The following is a 15547-nucleotide window of genomic DNA, read 5'->3' on the forward strand; positions in this document are numbered from 1 at the left end:
TCAGTGAAACCAGAGTGCGGAAGTGTGTGTGTGAACCCTCCGCCTCTAAGGCGGGTCGACTATGATGACTTTGGACGCTCCCAGTGGACGAAGGTTCCACAGTTTTCGCTCACCTAGGGATGTAGGGAGGACAGAGGGTTGTTACGCAGCAGTCTTCGCAAGTCGTGTGCTGTGGGCTTCGTGCTTTCTTTTCAGTCATGCTAGACTGATGCAATGTAACGTTCTCCACGGTGCATGTAGATTTTGTAAATAAATCCCATATTCCTCGTTCTCGATTAGAACAAGTCCCTCCCTTCAACAACGTCCTTAGCGTGGATGAGTCGGACGACGGCATGGGCCAGCTACCACTTGTTTCATGCCCGCCCCCAACTCTTACAGCCCCAGCAGCTCCAGCAGCAACGTGTTGAATCCACGCGGTAGCATTCGCAGGACACGTACCAAGAGGAAAGCACAAAAATTATGCGCAGATTCCCACGCAACGCGAACTATAAATTATAACTTACTCTAGACATTACTCCTCGTCAACCGCGCGGAGTTCGGGCAGAAGGCGGCTTGCGTGGCCGGCCACTTGTCTCGAACGGCGGCAAGGGCGCATCCAGCAGCATCGATTTTTCTTCGCAGGCTTCTGCGCTGCCAAAGCTGACACCACGCACGGCACCGCACGTCAGCACAGTGACGTCTTCCTCTACGCTCGAATTAAAATCCATGCCTGTTGCTTGAACGCGAAACAGGCGATCTGCGCCCGAACTGTACGGCATGCAACGAGACAGGAGACACTGAACACTTTTTGTGGTCCTGCCAGAAATTCCAAGATGAAAGGGACGCTTTCTTGAAGAATCTGCAAGAAAAAAGACCTTCCGCATGCGTGCCTGCACCACCTTATATCTGCCGAGGGATCAGTTATAGCCCGGAAAGAAACTTCACGTCTCCTTATCGAATTCTTAAGAAAGACTGGTTTGATGGACATGTGGTGAAACCCTTTCAGCGGTATTGTAAGAGACGCTCAGGCGGAGCAATAGCCGGCCTTGATCGCCAGGCTAATCCCGCCTGTCGCTACAATTCACCACCACCACCACCACCAGGATTATCTCCGAGATTGCGACTTGCAGGTCGCGCTGGCCCGGGCTTGCCGGTGTGAGCATCAGTCGCCTTCAGTCGCTTTTAGTCGCTAGTGGCAATGGAAATTTCGAAGTTAATACGTCTTCTATAGGTGGGCCGTTCGTCTGTATATAATATATTTATAGCACAGTACACGTATACTACTACACTACAGATGTGCTGATTAATGGCTCTGTTTTCTACAGAATCAGAAGAAAGAAAAAGGTCGATGAATTCTATACGAACGCCCATTTCTGCTCGTAATACTAAACGCTGACAGCTCAGCTTTTGTAAGCAGAGAGAGAGAAAGAATTAACTTTATTTTAGAAACAGCTCTTCGTCCAAGCTGTAGTCACTGGTAAAACATCATGTGTTGCTTTGAGGATGGGAAGTTCCCTGTATGTCCTGGAGAAATTCAGGGCAGACAACATGGATCTTGCCACAACATTGTGTCTCGCCCTCCAACGTATACCTCGGTCGAAATAACCATACGGACAGCAATTTCTTTTTTTTCTACAATGGTGTTTCATTCATCTTGGCAACTGTGCATATAGACATTTGTACAAAAAAAAACGAAAAGTCGCAAACGCACATATGTATATATCACTCTTATGTACAACCACGCTACCGTCAACCAACAAAGACACATTGAATTAACTGAGACATGTCGTTCAATAGAATAGCATTCTCTTTATATACTAATAATATATAGTCATATAATGATAACTCAATAATAAGAGCATAAATAAATAAGTTAGGACAACAATTCTGTGCAAGAAAAAAAAAGAACACATGACTTGAGAAAAAACAGTGATAGTGCGGGGAACCCGTTCGCACCGAAGTGACAGCAAACTAGACAATCGTTTCGAGTGCAACATGGGGGAGATTTTTGAGTCACACGCGACGAACCCACATGCAAAACGTGCGTGTTCACTCATCTGAGCTTGGAAAACAGCTCAAGCATACTTACATCTATCAAACAGCTCTTACTGGCACTTAAAAGATAGCAAACGCCGACCCGCCTCGGCAAGGCATACATGATGGTCCACTGTTAGAGGGTGCGCACCATTAGTATTTTAGGCAGGATAAAGTTTAACATTGTCGCTGCTTTCTAAGAAATAAACGTTTTTGCACCGCGACTAAGATTGGTACCAATCAATGATCAAATAATTGGCAGGCGTTCTCTATTACGGCAAGCTGCTGTGAGTGTTTGTATACATGTGTTTCACCTACGAGTGAGAAGCGACTCTCCAGGCAGTGCATGGTATCCTGACAACACCCTTGGAGATAGCCTGTGAGAGAGCTAGTGGCGCCATGACGGGATCGCACTCCCGATGTTCTCTCCGATTATCCAAATATCCGGACAGCTTCGAGTAGCCGCATCAAAAACACTAGACTATGCAATGTTGAAGAGAAAAATTGATGTTCTTATCAATATATACAGGATTTAGTAACCTAGTTGAGTACAGGCTTGTCCTTTGCCCTCAAGTTTCTCTGTAAAAAAACAAACTTAAATACGAATAACGACGAAGAACGTCTCCTTCTCTAACAGAGAACTCTGCGACGTGTGTATCGAGCGTGTTGGGTAGCGGTCGTTAAGAGCTTTCTCTGTGCTAGTGACAAATACTGCTCCCCCTTCCCCTCCACCCCTCCGGCAACTTCACACTGCAATCATTAAGCACAGCAGCCACTCAATGTTTGGCACGGAAACACTTTGCGTGTGGGTTCTCGGCGGAAAAACGCGTTTGACGGAGTAGGGACACTCCGTCATGCGACACAACGAAACAGCGAGATTCATGCAACTCTAGTCAAGCGTCGCACCGACGCAGGTTTGCAGGGGAAAAAGGAAGGTAAAGTGAAAGGAAGGCACAGGAATGGATGATGCAACGAGTAAACATTTCAAGAAAACCGCGACGACAGAAACGAGAAATTGTCTTCAAGTACAAGCCGCAAAAATGAAGACGCAACGAAAATGAGAAAAGAAATGAAGAACAAGGCGCGAAGGCACCAGCCTGTTGGCCATGGCAATGCAAGACGGATGCAGCGATATCACTGGTGCTGGTTGGTAAACTACCGCCTCTCGCGCAACCCTCTGCAACAGGCCTTAAGCGAAACCGCGCGCAGGCACTTTGAACACGTCTTCGCGCGCCCGGAAAGTAAAGAAGTCCGTTGGCAGCAGCGGACGTGTGCGAGATATCTGGGAATGTATAAACGTCTGCTGCGGCCTTGGCTTCGCAGACGGGAAGCGGAGCCCAGTTGGAACGGGGCGCAGCGGCGGTCGCGTTCCAACTGCGCGCCGCGGTACTCGAGCATGGAGTGTGTGCCCGCAACGAGGAACGGGTGCTCGTTTTGCCTTCTGCTCGACCGAACCCTTTCTTTCGTTAGGAAGGTGCAGACGGCAGTCTACGGCGGTGCGCAGTACGTAGCAGACGCGCTGGTTGACAGCTTCAGGCCCCAGCGCGCCCTCCGACGGCCGTGGTAGAAAGCGGCGGTCTGCTCCGGTCGTGGTCCCCCGAAAACCATCCAAGGGTAGAGCTCTCCAATCATGAAAAAGTTGCGAAATTCTCCGTGTTTCAGAAAATGGCCACAGTGATTGGCGAAAAGCACATTACGCAACGCCATATAAACAGCATTTCCAATTAGTACCTTTCTTGCAGCCGAATTTGTCGGATCGATACCCTTTCAAAAGACGATCGGTGGCGAAGCGTTGAAGCGAAGTTTCCGTATTGTCGGTTACTGGTGGCGTGCAGTCAATTTACCGTTTCGCAACTGTCATGAGTGAAGAGCCGTGCTCGATAAGAAGCTGGCGCATGAGCAGACGACGCGATATCCTGACACAAAGTCTGCCCCCTATTCCCCTTCTGCAGCTCTATTTTTCCTTCGCCGCGCGTACTGGTTTCATAGTAACGTGGTGGGCTGTCCGTTCTCGGAGTCCGCACTTTCATCCGTCGTGTGCAACCTGCCTTACAGAAAAGGTACGGTCATTGGAACTGGCAGCTAGTAAAGAACCCTCGACGTGATCTTGGACACGGACCTCCAGGCCGTAAAGGCGTACAATGGTGTTGTATTGCTGACCATCCGTGTCTTTGTCTAGAAGCCAGAAAAGGCACAGCTTACAAAAGGGAAGTGCCACAACTGGCAACCTTCAGCTGACACCATTTGTTTGGCTAAGGCAAGAGCGAGGTCACTTAAAGGCAGCAAAACATTGCTCTTGTGTTTCTCGAGAAAAAAGTTAAGAAGAGGCCAGCCATAAGACGGGCATGCGACCTCACCGCGCACCCATGCGTAAGGATCCGCGTATTCGGCACAGATTCTGCAGGCATCAAAACCTTCTTTTTCGGTCCATTCTCGCTAGAAATGACAGGTTCAAACAATGACAGCAAATTCGTGCGAAGCTCTTAAAAAGGCACGATCAACCGGGCACATTTTGGTGTCTTTTGTACAAAGATCAGGAGCTGTGATTGTTTGGGGCATGCCTCAGCCCCATTTGATAGGTTGTGCTATTTCATCGAGAGACTGGGGCTCAAATATCCTCTCGATACTAAGGTTTTTTTTTTTTTAAGGCTGCCGATTTTAGCGAGACAAACGCACACCTTCAATACGCTGCCCACGGTATAGCTTAACGACGATCTAAATGCGACCTTATGAAGAACCAGAAACGAACCGAATCTCGAACGAATGCCTGCAGAATTTGCGTCCCTTGTTCTCCTCGGCAGTATTTCAGCAGCGATCCCAGCAACAAACCCCCTATCACAGCGACTAAGGCGGGGGTGGCTGGTCAGGTATAGCGTAGGTGAGAAAAAGTTGGCGGAGCGCCCATTAGGCAATATTTACAGTGCACAAATCGAGAGCGTAAAATTGTGCGTGCGCGTCCCACTTTCTAGAGGAACACTTTCGCTGTACACTGGAGGACGCGTGTACAACAACACTGTACGGTCAACAACAACACGGAGAACAACAAGTGAACAGGGGGCACGAAGCACACAACCAACGATCGGGAACATGTGATCTTGGAGAACGCGACAAAAGTCGTGGTACTCCCGCGGTTCAAAAAAAGGCAGCAACACGCTGGCTCGTTGGTGAAAGCAACAAGTGTAACATTATTTCTCGTGCGTTTGTATTTGTACGCCCAACTTACTAACGCTACGAATGATGGCGAAACGATTAGTAAGTTGATCCCTGAATTCGCGCCCCTTTCGCGGCTGTAGTATTGGATGTGCGTAACTAGCATGGTGCTGAGAGATTTTTTTTTTTCTTTAACGTAGACTGTCCGTCTAATAAATGAAGTATGAGTCTGCACTTTGTACATGGTCCTTTCCCTTCGCTCGAGAATATCGCCTAGTACGTTATATTTCCTTATATAAGATAGTTTTGTATAAGTTACATAGGAATATTTGCGTTCATTAGCTTTACGCGACACCACGTCATTCGCTGCATCTCCATTCGGCAATCATTTAACGCCAACGCCTCCTACAGCAGAACCTATATCTTCGGAACCAGCGAACTTGCATACGTTTCTTAGAGTGACAATTTGTCCGGTGAAAACCAGCAATTTATATAGCTCCAGTTTTAAACAGTGGCCCACCATATCATCTACCGACTATTTGGCCTCAATGCGATTGGCCGCTTTGCCGTGACAAGTGCATGGGTGAAGGTGCCGACGAAAACTTATTTCAATGGCATATGAGCGTTTAACAAACTGCCTAATCGGATAAGGTGTCGATTACTACGAAGGCCGGTACTAGAAATCCTGCTCCCGATCGTGACCCGCGAGAGTTCGACGGCTGGCAGTTAACGAACAGGCAGGCGCGCATTCTTGGCTGCGACTGGCGAACAGGAAACGGTCACGGGAGCGATCGCGATCGGGAACGCCCGTTCCGAAGGTCATCGCCGTGCGCTCAATCGCAGTGTTACACTACACGGCCGACGTAGGGCCGCGGGGACGTCACGCCTGCCCTGCGGGGTCCCGGATTTTCTCGCAATCAACAGGACGTCGCGACCAGGTCCGCTATGAGAAGCTCCCCTGCCCTCGCAAGCGCCTGCGGTGCAGTCTACCTGCAAGCCAGCGGGCACGCAGCCGGACGCAAGTTGTCTTTCACATGTTCCTATGGGTGGGCAGCGCAACCCGGACGAAGGACGAGAGGAAGTACACAACGAGAGGAAGTCCTTCGTCCGGGTTGCGCTGCCCACCCATAGGAACATGTTCAATCACCAACTCGCCCAGCTTGCCGTCTTAATTGTCTTTCACAAAAGCACGTTCCGATTTTACACAGTTGGGTTACCCAGATACGCGCTGCTCGCGAGGGTCACGGATCGCACGACCTCGAGCTCAACTGGTCCACAATCGCAAGAGCGGTCGCTCGGGCGCGAAACACACGACACTGCAATGTTTTCGGCGAAGGCACTGACTCTTAGGACAACTTTCGCTGCCGCACGAAAAGCATGGGTTCAGGCCTCTCCAGGCCGATGTGCGAACCCGCAGGATTGTTTCTGATAGAGGTCAGACCTCCACACTTCCAAATGTCACCATAACGGCTTGGCTGGCTATGCACGTGGTCTCCCGGATACCTCGCCAGTTCCTCACGAGTGTCCCAACAGCGCTGCCATTCGACGACTCCTGCACCTAACTCGCGCGCACCGTGCGGTCCCAAGTTCGAGCGTCCGCCCCACCAGAGTGCACTAAGAAAACGAGTCTCCCTGGTGACGGCGCGTTGAGAGGTGCACGCGCACGAACACACACACACGCACTGAGGCAACCGGCCCCGATCAGGAGACGACGGCCATCTTGTTGTCGTAGGTGCCACCGTTTGGCGTGCCGTCGTCGGAGGCGCTCTGCCGGCGACCTTTGATGTAGTTGCCGCGCACGTAGCGCGCGCCCAGCAGTGCCGCGTGGCGCCGCACGAGGGCCACGATCACGAGCAGGGCCACGGCGAAGAGCGCGCAGGCGCCCACCGACAGCACCGCCACGTGCACGGGGCTCAGCAGGCGGTCGTCGCCGACGTCGTCGCTGGGCGGCTCCTGCGGCAACTCGGTGGAAGCGGGCGCGCCGTCGCCCAGGCCGCTGCTGCTTGCGTCGGGTCGAAGCGCGGGCCACGATGCTGCCGTCTCTGCAGGGAACGCGCGGAGAAGACATTTGAAGCCGGCTGCCGCACTGGCACTTTCGGGCGAGAATGCGGAACGGATTCAACCCATATCGAGCACTGCGGCGCGTCATTCTCAAGAGAGCGTGCCCGCGCTGTGTATTACCGCACTCACGCTCCGCGCTTCGATGAAGCTCTACGGGCTCAGTGCAGATGGGCTTGAATGACAATCCGAACTGGCCGTGACAAACGCCTCGCTTGACGCGCGCAAGTCAAGCCCAAGTGAAGAAGACTATCGCTTTTCTATAGTTTCAGCTGTTTGTTCTCTGTCACGCGGTTTCGAGAAATATATCGTAGAAGAACCGAAACCGGGGCAAAGTGGTGTACATTCATCCAGAAAGTACGAGCAGACAAGGGACGAAGTGACAAAGTGAAGGAGAGAAACCATCAGCGGTTGTTCGTCTATTTCACTTGGTCCCTTCTCTGTTTGCACTTTGTTACGAAGTGTCGGGAAAGTCACCGTAGGCGGGGTGCATAGACTACTGCCTCCTACCGCTCGTCAAGGCAAAATCCGCATATCATCGCCGCAGAACTTCGGCTTCTCTTTTTGTCCCCATCTGGCATATTCCACTGTTCGGCTGCAAGCAGCTTTACTTGTCTCGTTACATGATAAGTCCGTGTTCGCTATAGGGTAAATGTGCTACAAATTTTATCGTCCAGCTGTTTGACTGGAATCCACCGACGAAACATCACAACTCGCACGGAATCAACTGTAGATCAACTGGCTGCAGTGGCTGCGACCCACAGCTGGCGACAACTTTCTGTGACAGCACGACCAAGGCTATGGAGCCGAAGCACGTAGGCTTGGCCGCGCTGCCACAGAAAGTTGTCGCCAGGTGCAGGGTGCTGGATCGCGGCGGTCAACTTTCAATGGCGATCACGGGAAAGTTACGGAGGCAGAGATCTACGCACTTCTGTAGGCTTGTTACTGCTCCAAGTATGTCCCGCACGTAGAACTTGACGGAACTTTCCGTTTCGGTTTCTTGGAGCAGACGCTGAATCAGCGCAGCCTGCCATCTGCGACGGTTTCGCAGATACGAAAACGCGGAAGAGCTACGCGAAAAAAAAAAAAATCCAAATTTAACACCGAGTGGTGAACTTTATCCCTTATTTTAGTATATATACGCTTAACTAAATGTTTCTCTTCTCGAAGGGGTTAAATGTAGCGAGATTAGTACATATAGACAAGGAGTAAAATAACTACCGCCGTACGTGAGTCTCTGTGTCGTTCTTCCTCAGTGTATGTGCTGTAACTGCGCTACATTGAACGTCTTCGCGATGACCACCACACCAGTGAGCTCTCGTACAACACTGACTGTCTTCCGTTTGTTCCCGGTTCCTCTAGCTTAAAACAAGCGCGAATTGAGCACTGTTTATTTTCGGGGAGCCGAGAAACGACGCTTTCTCGCGCTCCTGCAGCGCGACGACGCCACAACCTCGCCGCGTCATTAGAGAGTTTTAGAATTGGGGGCGCAAGGCACTGGGCCCCCAAGCCGCGTTGCGTCGGTTGCTCTTGGGTTTAGATGAGCAGCAGAGTTTGAGGATTGGGTCGAACGCAGACAGCGTTGGGTTGAGCGCTCGGGGCGCCGCAGTGTGGAAAATAGACAGGTGCTTGAAAGCAAAAAAAAAAAAAAGGAACCTTTTTTCTTACAAGTGAAAACGAACAGAATGCATTTTTGAGCAAAAAGAGCGAACAATGTAAGAAACGTAATCATTGTGTTAGTACCGGTTAGTATTACAAATTAAGTGTGCGATTCTAAGCCAAGCAAAGCCAATCGAAGCGAAGTGCTCTTAGTTGGTGTTTTCTTGTGTCGCGCTGCGAAAAAACTGAGTTCACTCGCGTGAAATGGCGAAAATCAGTTGAAGTAAATAAAGTTTGCTCTGCGACCATCTGCTGTACGTCATCACTGTCACCCGCGAGGGCGGCCCAAGACGGCTTGGGGGCCCACGCTAGTTTTCGATTCTTGGGTCTTGGGTTAACGCGAACGCAAGAACCCAAGACTGGCTTGGGTTCTGCGCATGCGCACTTGTGGCGCGCAATTTTCTTGGGTCCCCAAGCCGCTTGGGCCCCCAATTCTAAAACTCTCTATTCTCGAGTTTCCGAGACGAGAGCGTGTACCTGCGTGCAGCGGCGGCGGCGGCAGGATGCCCTCGTTGCAGAGGTTGCTGCTGCAGCAGACGAGCTGCGGCCACCGGGCGGCCGAGTGCACTGCGGGACGCCGGTTCTCGCACAGCAGCGGCGTGCGGCTGTTGATGCAGCCGCGCGTGATCGGGTCCGTGTTGGGGTCGCGGCTCTGCAGGTACTGCGTGTAGCACATGGACGTCGTGTTGCACCGGGTCGTGCCCTGGTCGCGGCAGTGTTGCGTGGTGCAGGCGCACGTGATCTGCTTGCCTGCGAGAACAAAACCCGGAAAAAAGAGCGCGTGTCAGAGGCTCCTACACGCACAACTCGTGTGCTCGTTAGACACACACACACAAACACCCGACCACATGCATGCACACACACACACACGCACGCATTGACGCGCGCTCGCGCGCGCAGACATTCGAAGCGCGCAACAGTATATATGTGCAACCGATGAGTTAGTTGTATTGAACGCTGTGTTTTGGTGACTATATTGGCGAGTGGTGAAGCCGTAAACAGCAATCATGTTGTGTAAGGCCGGTTTCGTCCTTAATAACGTGGATAACTTTGTGCAACATAATATTAGATGCTGCCGACACCACCTTTAAAAGCGCGCCGTTAATGCTTTTTCTCTTTTCGCATCTCAAGTTTGTTTCGATACAGTGAAAAAGCCACCGAGCATTGAACACATTTTCTCGGGCTAGTTTGACTCGCGATGACAGGTCCCGCCTGTCCTGGTAAAAGAAAGAAGGAAGAGAAACGCAATCGCAGAAAAGGTATCGCATCAACGCATTCGTCGGTCAGCGCACTCGCAAGATACCTGAAAGGAGGAAGGACCGTCAGCAGAAGCTGCGGGACTATTCCCACGCGTTCGCACAAACGCAGACAGCCTCCATCCACACAACGTTTGGCAGGAGGAACGCGGTCTGTGCCGTGCGTGTGCGTCACCATCGCGACTGACAGCCCGTCATCGACCGGGGCTGATGGGTCCACGCACGTCGTGCACACACGCATGGAAGATGGTGGCTGTGTGTGTGTGTGTGCGCGAGAGGTGGGGGGGGGGGGGGAGGGCAGCGACGAGCCAGCGCCGCGATGCCAGCGAGCCGCGAAGCCGCCGCACGTCGTAAATCGCCCGCAGCCCGTATCGGCGTCGGCGGCGGCGAGACGGCGTCGTCGTGTCGGGGGGAGGCCGGGGGGTGTCGAGTCGCTCCCCGCTGCGAGAAGAGCAGCGGCGCGCCCGCCCGCCCGCCCACCGCACCCCACCACTGGCGGCCTCCCCGCCGGGAGCAACCCCTCTCGACTCTTGTTGGCACAACGGGACCTTGGGCGCGTGCCGACCTGGGCAGCGGAACGACAATCGACAAAACCGTGACACACTGACACGGCGGCAGCACGGGATATAGACATGCCAGTTCGTGCCGAACGGTTTGTCCCCGTAACAGGGAACAAACAATCGGCATTGAAAGGGGTGGAAGTGGCTATATACTGGTACCACGTCGTATAAGCACTCAACGCCCACAACAGATGCGAAGTGGAGGGAGAGCGAACCTTTTGTCAACAACGCGGTCGACGCTGACGGCATTTTGTGTCGGCGGGGTTTGCACCGAGGCAGGGGTTAGGAACGCCTTTGTGGGTACAACGGCGATGTAACGTCAACACTCGAACGATTGGAAGGCTGAAGGACGACTGTTAGGCAACGAGCTTATTGACACGCAGCGGCAGCGGTGTTTCAGGTATAACTGGAAGCACGCGTAAGCGGTATATACCTTTAAATGAGAGTTTTTCGTAAACAATGAGCGTAGAAAGCACTCTGGCGCCACTGTATGGACACTACGCACAGCAGGCGAAGCGAAGAGGAAGGGGCCTTCTCGTCAGCGATTCTGTAAACACAGCAGGGCGGTGGAGCGCGAGCGGGGCCGTCCTAAATTGCGATCGGAAGGAGAGTGAGGTGTGCGGCATGGCTTCACGGGTCGACTGAAAAGCAGAGCACGTACACGTATACGATACAGGCGGCATTGTTCGCGGAATGACGTATTGTGACAGAGAACAATACATCGGAACCATTTCGGCGTGGGTCCCTTTGTGCCGACGAAGCGAGGAGCCTGATGAATCTCGACCAACTCATCGCGAACCGCTATCGCGCCTGCCGAAATCAGAGATAAGCCATGATAGGTATAACACAAAGTAACAAAAGGGGACGGAATGTGGAGTCAAACTTTTCCCGGGACTTGCCGCGGACGTTTAGTGGCTCGATGATTAGCGGCGAACCGTAGTAGGCTTCAACACCAACCGGGTAACCTTGGGGCCTTATTGCTTGCAACTGAGGAACCTCCACTTGAATGACTGGGCAGCAAAACGCTCTGATCGTTGCAGAACTTACGGACGCAAATTACGAGTCTCGCAAGTATGAAACTGTGTATGGGACGCTATCACGGGAGCGGTGTACTGCTAAAATCACAAAACAGGTTTTTTTCTTTTTTTTTCACAGTGGTTGTTCGTGCGCGTATGGAGATAGAACGGGCCAATGAGCAACCACTTAGATTCTGAAACATTGTACCGTTTGTGATACCACATCTCATGTCGCAGTTTCGCAATACATACGCGAGAAAGCCGGGGCTATCCTGGACACAGTGCAATCCCGCTGTGTTGGCGTTTTCAACCAATTAGAGGGATCATGGCAACGCTATGGGACCGATCAGAGTTGTCAGGATGGAAAAATCGGCGACTTGCTAGGATTACTGCGTGTCCGGAATAACACCGCCGGGACGGCGCTATATAGGTCCGGTTTGGATGCCACCTACGTTCACAGCGCGGCAACAGTTAGGCCGTGTGAAACGGGGAGCAAATCCGGGACGTTCGACGAACTGCGCATTGGTAGCCTCTGTGCATAGCACAATGAGCTGTCACGACCGCACGATGGCCAGATATCGAAGCGCCAGGGCGACGCGCACCGTCCAGTCGTCCTGACGCGCACCCTCGCGAAGCAGAGGACACGCCGGTATAGGAAATTGCGCCTGGTCTTGCGTAGCCCCCCTCCCCCCAAACCCCCGGCCGTTTTTGCTCCTCCTTTTGAGCAAGCAGCCGCCGTTTTTGCAAGCTCATCTTTCCCAAAAGCTGTACAGCGCGCGCATCTGGTGGCGTCTCCGAGCGGTGCGCGTCCCTTATCTCCCCGGACGAGCAGCAGCAGCAGCCGCCACCGCGCCGTTCACCAGAAAAGGGGAACCGCCGCCGCGTTCGTGGGAGAGAGACCTCGCTATCGCTGCCGGGCATCGCCACGCCGTTTCCTTCGGCGGGTCCTTCGCCGCTGCGCGGCCGGTCCCGAGTGCGCCGGAGCCGACGACGATGGGCCACTCGCTCGCTGCTGCCGCACCCCGACCCGCGCCTGCGTCCTTCGACGACAAAGCGGAATCGCGATTACCCCATGATTTCGCGCGCTCACGTGGAGGGGGGGGGGGGGGGGGTTGAGACCCGAGGACCGCAGGAGACACGGGCATATGTGCCTCGTTCTCCGCTGCACGAGAAAGTCCGCCGCTTGACGTCCGGCGTCTAAATTACATAGAGAATCGGGTTATAGTATGCGTTACGGCACAGTTTTGACGCGAAGGCCTCAATAACGTCATTAGAGGACTAGCTAACGCGACACAGCGAGCACGTGTGAGTTTGTTGATGCATACTAATTCGGTGTCACATTGAACTGTAGACCGTACTACACGAGAGATTCCGTATAGACGAGCGCTCCCTCCGTTTCGCGCATCGGCTGTTCCCGCACACCCTCACTAGTTAGTCCCAAGTACTGCGCGTCACGTTATATGCGAAAAGCGCGGCTTGAAGGGTAGTTCATTAAAACTTCTTTCTGGGCGAGTTGGTGCATACGTGACAGAAAAATTGTAACAGCGCAAACACATGCAACCACAAAGTAACGCTCATGTCTCTCGTGCGTCGTCCTTGTTACTTTGTGGTTGCATGTGTTTGCGCTGTTACAATTTTTATGTCAAGAAGGGTAGTTCCTAAGGTAAGAAGCGAGGATGGCGGTGACAATACGCGCACGGAGAGAGGAGGGGAGGGAGGGCGGCATTGTGCCGTAAGAAGGCAGAAGATTCTCTAAAGCAAACGGCTGCGCTGGGGGAACGCGAAATTGCATGGAGAAGAACGATCTCAGGGCCGTGTAAGAGAAACTTCGAGGCATCCATTTCGAACCAGTCTCCACGACGCGTCTTTCCTTCCTCGTGCAGTCACGTTCCTCTCGCAATGACTTCCCTCTTTTTTTTTTTTTTTCGCTAATTGTTTCTCGTCGCACTCTCAGCGACATGAAGCATCTGGGATTCGCATCGGAAACCTCATCTTTGTTTCGCTTAAGGACGCCACAGACACAGGGGCCTTCGGATGAGCTGTTGAATAAAGGCCCTCCGGCCACAGTACCGCAATCTACGCGGCGTGCTGCCTGCCGGAGAACTGAGCAACAGCAGCAACAGCGCGCCATTTCGTTGTGCCGGAGACAAGATAAAATGAGTATACGACAGAGTGCGCTCAACCGCATTCGCGCCTCCCCCCTTCCCCCCGGCTACTCATTAACCGGGCGGGAGAGGAGGAAGACCAACTCTCTCTCTCTCTTCATCAAATGCGCGAGCCAGGAACCAGCAGTGCGAGAGAATCCACTTTCGCACCACGTCCGGCGCATATTTTTCTTCCTGCTAATGGCCGACGAAAAAGACGTGACTGAGGGAGTGAGAGAGTGAGAGAAACGCCGGTGCATGTCCTAAGACCGGTGAACGTAATTTAATACTGCCCAGGAAAGGCAAAGACAAAAACAGAGAGCTTCTCCCAAATGAGTTGCAGGCTCATTTTTTTCGAAAGACTCTTGACGAATTATGTGAGCCTCGCGCTATTTAAATTTTGACATTGTGTTCGAAGCTGTGGGGTCACGACTGCACCCATTTTTCTTTTTTCTTTTTAAATAACGTTTGCTCTTTGTCATGACGCGTAATGAGGTCGTTAGAAAGAATAAGTAAGAAGGTATTGTAGTCCGTCGGCAGCCTTGCCAGCGCGATCAGAACGAGGCCGAGACGTGTTTCGGTTTCGTGTCCTGCGCCGAATTCCGAAGACTTTTCTAAAGCGCGCGCACCGAGAAGAAAGTGTACTGGTCCTACACTTTCTCCAAGTATATTGGAGAAAGTGCAATAAGCCTAGCCTTCGCCACGGCTGTTCTTTTAATATGCCGCTACACAATATCGCTTACGATACAATAGACGAAAGTTACGCATGGCTACATCCAGCGGAAGTTAAACCTCGAAGCTACTGGTCACGCTTGCGTACAGTTTGCCTATAGTCTTCACGATTCCTATGAGGCGTTCCAATGTTTTAGGTGCGCAACAGAAAAATTTAGATGCGTAGTCCATCGTTCAAGAAAGCTTTGAATACGGGCTAGAGAACATTTCCTTGCGTTGTGTGTGAAAAAGGGCTGGATCAGAATACGAGACGTAAGAAGGATTGGCGTTAAGAGGAAGCTGTAGCTCGGGCCGAACTCCGACGCGGCCTTTTCAAATGCATGTAAAACGCAAAAACGTTTTTTCTGAGATAACCGCTTCACCGATTTTAATTAAATTTACTGCATTTGAGAGAGAAAGTCAAATTCTAGCGACTGTTGGAAGCGGAATTTCGATTTAGGTCCTGAATTTTGTTAAAAGAATTCGCAAAAATTCGGAAGTTTGAAAGAAATAAAAGAACGAAGTTTACAAATTCATAACTCTACATCAAAAACAGATATCCCAGTTCTGTAAACGGCATCCATTAGACCGTTGAAAGCGGTCAAACTTGGTATCTCATCTTATATCTTACGTGAATTTGTTACGTTGTTTACAAAGGTTCTGCAAAAGCTGTATTTCCATATTACTAAATTTCTTTAGATTCGTGCATAACATATCAATTTTGTCCGCTTTAGATTTACTGTTAGATACAATTCACAGAATTGCATTATCATTTTTTTGTTTCTGAGTTAGAGTTGTAAACTGGATAGTTTAGTTTTTTGAATATTATCGATTTTTTGCCAATTTTTATTAAAAAGTTGAGCACCTAAATGGAAAATTCGAAACCAACAGTCACTAGATTATAAGTTTTTCTTTTAAATGCAACAAACCTCGTCAAATTTGGTGCAGTGGTTGCCGAGAAAAACGAATTCTCCTTTTAC

The 15547-nt window shown here is 51.5% G+C and overlaps 1 protein-coding gene across 1 annotated transcript in view; it reads right to left on the reverse strand.

Annotated features, from left to right (window-relative positions):
* Nucleotides 1-2307: 2307 nt before the first annotated feature.
* Nucleotides 2308-15547, reverse strand: part of LOC142571748 (uncharacterized) — a 31230-nt gene continuing 17990 nt past the window's right edge. Inside the window, exons 2-3 of the mRNA XM_075680326.1 lie at nucleotides 9358-9630; nucleotides 2308-7205 (exon numbers count right to left, since the gene is read on the reverse strand). Coding sequence (XP_075536441.1) covers nucleotides 6865-7205; nucleotides 9358-9630 — 614 coding nt within the window. The 3' untranslated portion in view covers nucleotides 2308-6864. The remainder of the gene's footprint in view (nucleotides 7206-9357; nucleotides 9631-15547) is intronic.

The sequence above is a fragment of the Dermacentor variabilis genome, chromosome 2 (assembly GCF_050947875.1).
Source record: "Dermacentor variabilis isolate Ectoservices chromosome 2, ASM5094787v1, whole genome shotgun sequence".
Taxonomy (NCBI): Eukaryota; Metazoa; Arthropoda; class Arachnida; order Ixodida; family Ixodidae; genus Dermacentor; species Dermacentor variabilis.